The sequence below is a fragment of the Mastacembelus armatus genome, chromosome 12, assembly GCF_900324485.2.
Source record: "Mastacembelus armatus chromosome 12, fMasArm1.2, whole genome shotgun sequence".
NCBI lineage: Eukaryota > Metazoa > Chordata > Actinopteri > Synbranchiformes > Mastacembelidae > Mastacembelus > Mastacembelus armatus.
Genome location: NC_046644.1, coordinates 5,427,013 through 5,439,172, shown reverse-complemented (window position 1 = coordinate 5,439,172; position 12,160 = coordinate 5,427,013). Strand labels below are relative to the sequence as shown.

The window sequence follows — 12,160 nt, the reverse complement described above, 5'->3', positions numbered from 1 at the left end:
GTTAGTGATCAAGGACCAAAGCTAATTTGAGGCTTGAGCAGTCTGAAGTGGAAATTTCAAATAGGTGTCTTCCAGCACTATGATGTGTTTTGTACAAAATTTGTTCTCTGTGCGATGTCATTCATTACCCTTATTCAAAGTCATGCTCGAACCTGATTGTACAAGTGCTTGATGCTTACCTATTAACAAGCTGAGAGCAGTGAGAGCCAGCCCCTATTCTTTAGTGTCTGAATGTGTTAAAACCAGTGCTGTAATTGTAATTCTGTGGATTAAAACAGCAGTAGAATATTCAAATTGCTTTAATAGGACTTTCATGATAATAATAATAACAGTGATGAAAATCAGTGACAACGAAGATTTAAAGTGCACTGCTGAATATTTTAGCATAAACAGCACATGGATGTATGTATGCCTGTTTTGCAGTCACAGAGAGCAGCACCTCCAATACTTAAAAAAGCAACTGGGGGAAAATCAGAAGCCATAATAAAGAATAAAGATTTTTAACCTTAGAGGAATAGGTTAGTGTTGAACTATTCATACTACTGAGCTGAACTGACAACTCACTTTTTACCTAAATCCTCTGTGCTGTTCACAGAGATCATTCAGAAGGTGAGGAACGGTCAGAAGCCATATTTTCGGCCGACAACAGACAACAGGTGCCACTCAGAGGAGCTGACCATCCTCATGGAGGGTTGCTGGGCCGAAGACCCTGCAGAAAGGCCCGATTTTGGACACATCAAGATCTACATGGCCAAACTTAACAAGTGAGACCTACACTTCACTTCTGACTGTGTCCTCCTTAAATCACAGAAAAATGACATAATTTAAAAACCTGGACAAAAAAAACTCTAATGCTAACAGCTTGGCTAGAGGTACATTATTTTCTCTTTTTTGTATTCTGGTTAAACTGTCTCTTTACTGCACAAAATTAAATTATACAATAATACTGTGAGCTGGACAAACATTTTCTAGACTTCCAATCTCAGAGATAATTTGACTGAAATCAACAGAAGAGTTTTTTTGTATCAGTATCAGTCTCTTCCCTGCCAAACTCAACAAGTGAGCACCGTGTCAGGAACCCGATATCCGTCTGACTACTGAGAAGTTGATACGTTTAAGAGAGTCAAAACAGCAGACAGGAAACAAAAAAAAACATGTTCTGGAAATCTCCAAGACAATTTCAGATAAAAGGCTTTTTGTAATTCCTGACAGGCAGCTTTTGACAGGAAGTGCTCTTTGCTGCCTTTCTAGCTGTGTGTGTGTGTCTATTTCTGTGTGTGTGTTTGTGTAAGAAAGAGGAGTGTGAGTCCATGTTTCTTGTATTGTTTCCAATGATCCCATGAATCATTCATATGCATATTTTGGGTCTGAGCTGTATGTCGACACAGGAAGGGAAGCGCGCATGTTTCCCCTCGAGTAGGGCAGCTCTGTCAGATAGAGTTACCATGTAACGCATCCATGCTGATACAAAGTGACACACAGAAAAACACATATGGAAATTCACAATTTATTGCATAGTTTTGGGTTTAAAATAGAGGCTGGTAAGAGCTGTTTGTGACTATTGATCATACTAGCTAGTAAATATGTTTACCCATATAATTCACTCTGTAAAAACACTATAAAACACTATACACTATAAAACAACAATAAATCGAGATAATACACTCTTTATATGAAAAGTGCAGTGGTAATAGTTGTGGGCATAAGCTTGTAAAGGTTTTCTAAAAAGTGGTTTCTCACTCACATGAACTGCCACATATCAAGCTTCTCCCAGTTGCATAGTTGTAAAACTAAAGTAAACTCAACTGCAGAGATTCATCATTATAAATTTGTTGTTTGATTATTTTTGTTCAAACCCATAGAAGTGTACTTAAATCAGCTACAGACTTCCCTTCAAATCTTGGTCTTTGTCTATAACACTGATATTCAAAACAACAATAACATCACTAACAAAGTATCTTATTGTGCTTCTCTGACCTGTGGGCATCCTCAAGGCTCTGTCCTGGGATCTGTCTTATTCCACCTTTACAATGTCCCCTTTTTGGGGATGTTATTTGTCAGGGTACCTGTGTTTTCTGTGATGTCGGCAAAGGATCTTTCAACTGAAATTTATGTTCTTTTTTTGCAATTATGTATTCAGTAGTTCTTGTGGAGCACTTTTATATGACTTGACTAACTACATAAAACATTGAAAGAATTTAACACTCAAAATCTCAATTAATTTGCTTCTAGTGTTTCTATCTTCAGCAGAAAACTGTTGTTCATGTAGGCTGCTATAATACCGCCTAGTAAAATGCTGACTAAGAAAAAAGCCTTAAAAATTCAAGTCAAGACCCCAGTGGTTTTCAAAAACAAGCAGGCAAAATGTGGAGAAAATGTGTATAAAACTGACATGTAGACATTTGGAATATATTAAATTGATGTACAGTACAGCCATGAGAAACATGGCACCAACATGGTTTGAATACATTATTTATTCAAAGTATCTTAATACTTAATACTATAATATGTATTGTATGTGTAACCTAATGTGGAAAAATGATACTGAAAAAGAGGGTAAATAGAGATTTAAAGATAAAAATGAGTGTTTAGGAGATTAAGCATAGTGCCTGAGTGAATACAATTTGGTGGTAGTGCCTGCCAGTCCTACTCAACCATCATGTCCTCTGAGTTTTGACATGGAGATCAAAACACGGGTTATGGTTCGTTACACTGAATAACAACTTGGACTCGTCCACTTCTAACATGGTTATGCTGTGTGGTATCTAAGCTTAAAATGGATTTACATTTGGAGGTGTCTCTGGTGAACGAACCGATTCATGGTTCTGTGCGGATGTTCACCTTTTGTGCCACCACAACACTATGCAGACACATGGTCTGGCCATAGCATGTGTCAATTACAGTTGTGTGCTCATAAGTTTACATACCCCTGACACAATATGAGAAATACTGGCCATTTATTGTTATATAAATGATCCTGCAGAAAACTATAAGGAAAGTGGTCAGATAATATCTCCTGTAATTGCACTTTTCATTATGATTTTAAAAAGGCAGACACAGGTTCTGCACTTATATTTATATTTTCCAAAAAATGGCCAGTGTTTTTTTAAATTGTGCCAAGGGTATGTAGATTCATGGGCCCAACTGTATATGCCCTGCAGTTGTTGTGGTTACATTCTCTCTTTTCACTGCAGATTGCAATGAGCAGGAGTTTCTGCACCGATGGCTCTGCAGGATGTTTTTGTAAAGGAGAAAATCTTTCTTTCACCTTTTCTACTGAGAAATCTCCACTGGCACTAGAAACTAGTGAAAACACAAAAAACACAAGCAGGCCAAGCTGACCATCAGGACACATATTCCTCAGTTATCTTTAGCCATTGTGTGCATTATTTTTAGGAACATACATGCCTCCCTTCCTGCATTCTGGCATGATGAGCGTATGGTGTCCATTTTCCAAAGCATACCAAAAGTTCAGACTAATTTCATAACCTTTATTTGTTTCAGTAAAATGAAACGCTTCCATATAACCAGTAATCCATCACAGCAATTAGCTTATTGCCTGTATTTGTTTAGTTGTATAACCAGTCACCTGTTGTGTGGTGAGCTCAAGGCTGCTTCAAGGCTGAGATTTGAGAACTAGGTGGCGTAATGCACTGGCTTACATTGTTGTGAAATCCATAACACTGCAGTGACATGTCTCTGTGTGACCCTGTGTTGTTAAACAAAAAAATGGCAGTTGCTTTATACAATAACCTCATTACATCTGAATGCTACCAGCCCTCAAGGTTTCAGGTTCAGAAGTATTCAGATGTAAGTAATGAGGTTTTTACATTAAAGGTTTGCTACTCTCAGGTGAACTCCAAGTATTGGATCTCAAACCATCTTTTACCTCTCCATCAAAAATAAACAGGAACTGATAGAAAACACTGACTGCTTAGCAGATGGTATTTACAGTACATCACAACATTAGAAGTGATGTGTTTTGATAATTGATTGAATGACATGTAAAGTATGTATGATTTGTAGGTAACTACAGTCCTGTAAAGATAGAATCAGTATGACAGCTACTACAACTACAAACATACTGTATATGTGTATATTTGATGGAATAGAAATCTAAGAACAGGTGGTTTGGAAGAGAATCTATAAACAGATCTGTGTGGCTGCTGTGTTTTTCCTGTCAGCCCGACCCTCTCGTCTGTTAGTTCTGCAGTCGCTGCAGAATGAGGTTGGTGATGTATGGTGATGCTTTCCATTTGGAGTGGCTTGGAGTAGAGAGCTCTGTATGATTGATATCCTGAGAAACACTCAAGGATGCTCTTGACAGCTGCATGCTAAGTTGTCCCTCGCACGTACAAAGCCCTTTGCCTCAGTGGCTCATGCGTTAAAGCGCTGTTTGCCAGTTATTTTCATTAGGAAAATGTATGTTGTTGACATGACGTGATGAATGGGCTGTTATTTTTGGTGTGTATATGAACTAGTGCTTGAAGGGAGCCATAACAAGAGGGGTGTTCAGTAGTAAAGGTTTAACCCACACGGGGAGCTGACACTTGGCTCATCATGAATAGCTGACCTCCTCTCACCGTACACTTCAAGTGTCTCACTACCTATGCAGCAAAAAATATTCATTTCACCCTGCGTTTGACACTGAAATGGTTTCTTTGTCTTGTTCATCTCTTTCTTTTATTTGTATTTTTCTGACACAGCTGACAAAAACCATCAGCACGTGTTTGGCTGCTTGGTAAATACATTTCTTGAATACATTTTGCAGGATTACATATGGACACGAGTTTTCTGCATTTGGTTGCAGCTGTACCTTGGGTTCAAGAGTCATATCAATTTAATTCACACAGTAATTTTCTAAGAATGTCTTAGGAAATTTCCTGTGAAGAATTTAGTAATTTGGTACTAATTACTGGGAAAATGGCACGAAACTTCTCAGACAGCTATTTGGGTTTAGCTGGGCAGAGCCAGCAAAATGTCCTTACAAGAATTATTCTGTGGAAATTGCTTTCTTTATATTAATTGACTTACATGACTGGTAAAGGCAAAACATGCTTTATATTATGTAAATGGAAAAAAGATGAGTTGAAGAGCTTTTTTCCTTGTCCTCTCCTCAGTGAGTTTCAGGAAGAAATGCTTTGTGCTTTTGTTATGTGCTAGAGGTAACAAGTTATCTGATCCATGTTTTTCACTTGGTTTAAGAGGGAAGAGATTTTAAGAGCAGATGCAGGATTAAATTACTTGCTGAAGTGTTTATGAGGGTTGTCTCTTTCTAATCAGGCTCACCAAAGAGGCTGATCTCACTTTTCACTCTCAAGATTAGTTTGGATGAATGGTAGGAAAATATGGACTGTGATGTGCGATGCAGTAGACAGTGTGTAGTGTGACTGCTTTCAGTGCACTGATAGCCATCACTGTCTTTGATGTCTCGCTCTGCTTTTTTGTTCTTTAAACTTAAACAACATGTGGGTGTGTGTGTGTGTGTGTGTGTGTGTGTGTGTGTAGGATCTGTGGTGCAGAAGAAACATGGCGGGATGCCATGCATTGATGCTTTTAGTCACCACGGTGGTGCAGATGACTCACCTGCTTGCCCTGTTGGAGTAAATGCATGTGTGTGTGTGTGTAACTGTATGAATGTAGAAATCTCCAGAGACACACAACATATACAATGTATGTGTTATGCAACTTATTATGAAGCATACTGTATGTGGCGTGCTACATTTGAAGCAGTCGACCCTTCACTGGATGTTTTGCAGTATCTGCTTTTCCTCCATGTTTATTTAACAGAAATCTGTCTGTTTTGCGTTTCCCACTATCATCAGACTGCAGTGTCTAATATGGAACGTCATTAATTTCAATATGCTTAATATTTCTAACAGCTCTCTACTAACAAGAACTTTGGTGACTTCTCTAAGCGTGCTGTTTTGCATATATTTCCCCTGTTAGTTGTAACTATATTCAGAGCAGGGCTTCTATAAGGGTCAGTCCTTGGACTTGCAAGAAATTCTCACCTTCACACAGAGTGCAAACAGAGGTTTTACCTTGCTCAGTGCCAGTGCAGCTTTATTCTGTCGCCTTAAAATACACTTTGATTTCAAGTAGAATTACTGTGAAGTGGCATCAAAAACGTGTTTAGGAGTCCTGAATAAAGTTGTGTACAGTGTTTTGCAGGGGGAGCTGTGTGAAATCTGACAAATTGTCTTATGTAATGTCAGTTGAGTCAGCGTCTGTTGGAGCTGAAGACTACAACTTTGAAAATGAAAAGGAAAAATGTGGAGGTGTGGAGTTAGAAAGAAGTCAGTTTAGCAGACCTCTGTAGTCCGCCCCTCATCTCTGCTTGAGGCTAACGGGTCAAGGCTGCATTAGCTGCTAGTAGCATAACACCCCCAAATCCCCAACTGAGCTGCTTTGACAAGGAAGAAAAACTCTGAAATAAAAAAAGGTGATATCTTTTCTTTAAGTTCTCTATCGTCAGTCTGTCAATGTTAGGAGAGTCTGAGTTGGTGGATAATGACAGTTGAGTTCAACCTGACTTTCAGCTTTGTAATTTTATTATTTCTGTCACATATGACTGCATTGTTCTCACTGCATTGTTCTCACCAGTGTAATTTCTGAAATCTGGCTTTGCTGCAACAACATGTGGTGGCAAAAGAGAAATGAGAAGCCAGGCAGGTTGTAAACAAGCCTCCAGTTTTGCCAGAATATGTAGATGTTTGTTAAATGTATTTAACGGTAGAACACAAAGTGAGCATTCCTCGTTGCACTTTTCTCTCTCAGATTTGTTTCATTAACCAGGGGTTTCATTTAAAACCTGGCTGACCGTCATTCTGCTCGTGTGTATCTGGCCCAGTTAGACTTCATGTTGTTTTCCCACAATACATGAATTAACTTTGACTAAAGTTTCATTCTTTGCAGATTTGACTACTGGCCAAAAGTAAAAACCACTTGTATGAAATCAGCAGTGTATTACCAGCAACTTTAGAAAGGACTCTACTGATCAGGGGGCCTGTGTGGTGTGTGTGTGTGTGTGTGTGTGTGTGTGTGTGTGTGTGTGTGTGTGTGTGTGTTTCCTACAGGGAGGGCAGTACCAGTATTCTTAACAACCTGCTGTCCAGGATGGAGCAGTATGCCAATAACCTGGAGAACCTGGTGGAGGAGCGAACACAAGCCTACCTGGAGGAAAAGAGAAAAGCTGAAAACCTCCTCTATCAAATTTTACCACAGTAAGAAAAAAAAATCACAACCCCACTTTTCTCCTGCCAGCCCAAAGATTAAAGCTCCAATTATCTTAATCCCAGCAAATAGGGTGAGTGTTGGCTCAGTGACACTTTGTCAGTTGTATTAAATCCACGTATTAATTATAGAGTCAAAATCCCTCCCAACACCACATTTTATTAACCTATACACATTTCCTTTCATGGTGCGATCTGCCTGTAGATGAAAGGGAACAGAGAGAACTGACAGATGAACAGCTCATTTAGATCAGACAGAAGAGCAAATACGATAGCGAGCTTTGGGGTTTGGATCACACCACAATAGCAAATCCCATCTTTCTCTCCATTTATCCTCTTTTCCTGCTGAAAAATCTTCCCTTCGTCAAAGCCACCCAGAGGGGAGCCTGAGAGCGAGGACAGATATCATTTCTCACCACACTTGCAAATTAGACAAGCTGACTGGTGCCTCCAAGGTTTTTTTTTTTTTTTTTTTTTTTGCCATCAGTATTAATTGATTCAGAGAAAATTAATGTGAGCAGAATTAAAAGAAAGATTAAGATAAGAGATAAAGTGACATGCAATTCTAATTGAACCTGCCAGGCATCGTGTAATTGTATTTTAGAAAGACAGATCTTGAAGGATTTGTAGTTAAATCTGACATGTCAACAAAACAAATATCTTATAGAGCCTGCAGTTGCTTGTCTCATCTTGATCTTTTTATCCTCTGATTTCTCTGATCTTGTCTTAATGGATTGGCAGCGTTGGCTCATGGCTTTTTCTCTCCGCCTGCAGTTCTGTAGCAGAGCAGCTAAAACGAGGGGAGACGGTGCAGGCAGAAGCGTTCGACAGCGTCACGATTTACTTCAGCGACATCGTGGGCTTCACGTCTATGTCTGCAGAGAGTACCCCGCTACAGGTATGCAAGCATCAGTGTGCCACTGCAGTGCCTGAACAAATGACTCCCACTCTGAAACTCAAAGTTCCTCTTTTCTGACTTTCCTCAGCATATCTCCATCAAATCTAAAAGCCTTTAAAAATCGCTGCCTGTGATCTCTTTCTCTATTCATGCACGTAAGTGCTCAGCAGTATCAGGTCTCGACCTATAGTGTGTCTCATAGTTCCCACACACGCACTGCAACTCAAAATAGTGCAGTAGTTACACAGAAGAGTGTGTTGACGCAGAGCTGAGTCACATTATGCCACCGCATATTTCTCTCTTACTTGAATACCAGAGGTGCATGTTCATGATGTCACATGCAGGTAGCCCTACCAGGGCCAAAGGGTCCCACAGGTGGGACTGTGTCTTTTAGAACCCTGGCAGCTGTTTGTCCTCATTTAAATAGCAGATTGTTACTTTCGAAGTTCAGTATAGACCAAATGAAGTTTCTCCCAGTTCCAGTTTAAAGCTTCTCATTTGCTTAGCATTGCTTAATCTTAAAGTACAGCACAAAATGTTCAAGTGAGATAAAGAACCATCTGGAAAATCAACCAGCAAAACACAAACAGAGATAACACGCGCAGCTGAGGTTTTACAGAGCCGCTAGTCTCTCCACTCTGGCAGCCTTTCAACTGAAAACTGATTTACCACATAGGTTCTTAGATTTTTATTTTAGTCAGTCACTTTCAGTTGACACAGTAAGCTTGAAAGTCGCAGCACGTACATCCGTCTTGCAGAACTGTTGATTTATTGAGGTTGTATAAGCAAAACTCTCCTGTCTCTCTGCCCAGGTAGTCACATTGCTCAACGATCTGTACACCTGTTTTGATGCCATCATTGATAACTTTGACGTATACAAGGTAAGTCGGGTTGATCAGTGGTGCCTCATTTTGTTCAATAACCATAGGACTGTAGAAATGAGGTTTTAGCTATACTCTCTGATGCTTTGTTCTGTTCTGCTGGGTTCCACAGGTGGAGACCATCGGTGACGCTTATATGGTGGTGTCAGGGCTGCCGGTGAGGAACGGGAAGCTCCATGCCAGGGAGATTGCCGGGATGTCTCTGGCTTTGTTAGAGCAGGTCAAAACGTTCAAGATCCGACACAGACCCAATGACCAGCTGAGACTCAGGATAGGTATACACACAGGTGAGTCCAAGATTAATGATGCAAAAAGTGATTCAGATGTCTCAACCAGGCAAGTTGAATAATACCTATTCAGTTTCTATTACCATGACATTACAGGTGTACAAGAACTTATTCTGCTGGAGCACTGATCCAAGCAGCATCAGCATTTTCCTCACATAACCACTGTCCTCCCTTTTTCTAATGTTTCATAACAAACTTGCAGTAACTGAAGAACAGTTTTTTGATTCATCGTAGATAAGTTTTAATGACAGTATGTGTTCTATGACATTTAATATGCTCTAAAACTAAATTAAGAGTGCTTGTAAAAAAAGTTAAATGTAGACTAAATTATTTTTACTACTTTCTGTCTAGTAAAACTAGTCAGCCATGTTCAGGTTCAGTTTTCTAGTCTTCTACAATGAAATCTCATAATCAATCATGGAAATGTCAGATGAATGATTCATCATGCTTATCAGCAAGACAAATAGTTTTAGAATTACAGCTTACTAAAGTGGTGAATAGATGGTACATCAGGAATGTAAAATGTTGTGATCCAAGGTATTAGATAATATAATAGTGAAATGACCTTTGAGCCTGTAGTGAATGTGAATGTCCAACATCAAAGTAATGGTGTTTAAAAAGTTATAAAATGGCTCATAAAAGGCAAACCATACAAGAGTTATTTATGCTTAACCACTTACTTATATGCTGTAGAGTACATCCAGTACTGCACATACTGTGATATAGAATAAGATTATTTGTACAGGCAAAATATTAAAAAGACTTCTCAGCGCATGACAATACAAGTTAACAACAGCACAAATCGCTGGCTCCAAAATGACTGTAGAATAATCAGAGGAAAACAAAATTTGTTGCAGGAATCTTCGGTTCACCTGCATTAGTGCCAGCAAGGTGATCAAACATAGAGCACCCATGATTTGTAACCTCCCACCTCTGGGTACCCATGCACTGAGTGGACGTAAACACTCAGGATGTTTTATCTTGATCTGTCTGCAACATTTAGTCTGATGTATTTCCCAAGAGGCTTCTGACAGTATTTAGGCTGTATCAGCTCATGGCGGCACTGTTTAGATTCTTATGCCGACACTTGACATACAACAGAAATGGACCAGCATGTGTAGGCAGGTACTTAGCATTGTCAGAGTAATTTAAAGCATTCGGAGCACAATTTGAATTCACTCACACCTCTGTCTTCCTGTTTAGAAACATTTACACGGACATGAGTGTATATGTTCCATATGTTGTTGTATTTTCCGCTGTAAAATGTGACTGTACTCTGTACTTGTATTTCCTAGGCCCAGTATGTGCCGGTGTGGTCGGTTTGAAAATGCCCAGATACTGTTTGTTTGGAGATACTGTAAACACAGCATCTCGTATGGAGTCCAATGGAGAGGGTGAGTGCCACGTGTTTTTTTTTTGTTTTTTTTTTTTTTGTTGTGACGTCGCAAATACCTTTAGGATAGTTTAGTTGTATCCTGTAAATAAAGTGCAGTGTGACTAAATGAATCACTTAAGTGTGATCTACGTTTGGTCTTTTTATGAGATTTGTTGATCATTAAAAAAACAGATATTCCCAGATTTTTTCCTTTCTTTGCACTACAATTAAATATTTATTACTTTAGTTGCATTTTATATGGATTTTTTTATCTGGAAATATGGCTTACAGGAGCCATATTTGTTGCAGGGTAACAATTAATAGGAACCCTAATAGTAAATTGGTGCTTATTTGAAACGTTTATTCAATCTTGTAAATTGTCAGTACACAGAACATACTTCTCCATCTAACCTTCATTATTAGTGGCAACTCTCATTTTTATTGTAATTCTGCTGAAATAAGCATAAATAGATATCTGCTACTAGTGTTATGAAACTGTGACTGGCTATTTTGCGAGCAGATCATCTGATGTATTGATTAACTACTGAGTCACTTCCTGTATTGTGCCTTCACTGGTAAATAATTGATAGCACTTACAGCTAAGGGCCCTTAGGCAGAGATAAACTGTGCAGCCCGAAGCTTCACAGGCAGGAATCGTGTCTCACATCTCAGCACTGTGTGCATTAATTGGCCAAAACAGTACAGGTTTTCATCACCGTTAGCTTTTCAGCTATGGTGTCTGACAGGACTGAATGCTGAATCCTCATCTCACTCCTCGGTTACCGCGTCTACTTTATGTCATGAGTCCTGAGATAAGAGCGCTGCAGTGGTAATTTAGATATTGTCAGATGAGACACGTCACTCACAGTGTGATAATGCTCAGTCTTAAGTGTTGTACTCTTGATGTGTTTTGCAGCCTTGAAAATCCATGTATCCTCTGCCACCAAAGAAGTGCTGGATGAGTTTGGTTACTTTGACCTCCAGTTACGAGGAGATGTAGAGATGAAGGTAAGAACCTTTACTCTGTGTTGTACTGTGCTAACACAGGCGGTCCTGTTTGTGTTTCTGACCCCTGAGTAAAGCATGTTCAAACATGCAGGGTCAAACAATTACAGTAAACATTTTATACACTTTGCCTTGTTTCAGGAATTTTAGTATAAAGTCACTACTCTCACTATTACACCGCGCTTGGTTTTAAAGATAGATCATTTAAATTTGGAAATAGACCGAATGGATATAGGAGGTTACGATGTGTATTGGTGCCATGGATTTGGAGGTAAAGTGCACTATAATTACCCATCAAAGAGATATTAACTGAACAAGGTCCATATTTTATTCGGTTGGTATCTTTAAATGTGTCTAAAAAGGTCCATCCCCAGCTACTTGGAGGATAATGTATTCACTTAGCCTGTTTAGCTTGACCAGCAATCCAGAACCCAAAGATATTCACTTCACATCCTCACATTTGACAAACTGGAATAAAT

The 12,160-nt window shown here is 39.2% G+C and overlaps 1 protein-coding gene across 1 annotated transcript in view; it reads left to right on the top strand.

Annotated features, from left to right (window-relative positions):
- Positions 1 to 12,160, top strand: part of npr2 (natriuretic peptide receptor 2) — a 42,669-nt gene that overhangs the window by 29,698 nt on the left and 811 nt on the right. The window contains exons 15-21 of the mRNA XM_026298009.2: positions 596 to 764; positions 7,080 to 7,226; positions 8,010 to 8,133; positions 8,946 to 9,014; positions 9,127 to 9,301; positions 10,597 to 10,695; positions 11,593 to 11,684. Of these exons, the coding sequence (XP_026153794.1) occupies positions 596 to 764; positions 7,080 to 7,226; positions 8,010 to 8,133; positions 8,946 to 9,014; positions 9,127 to 9,301; positions 10,597 to 10,695; positions 11,593 to 11,684 (875 nt within the window). The remainder of the gene's footprint in view (positions 1 to 595; positions 765 to 7,079; positions 7,227 to 8,009; positions 8,134 to 8,945; positions 9,015 to 9,126; positions 9,302 to 10,596; positions 10,696 to 11,592; positions 11,685 to 12,160) is intronic.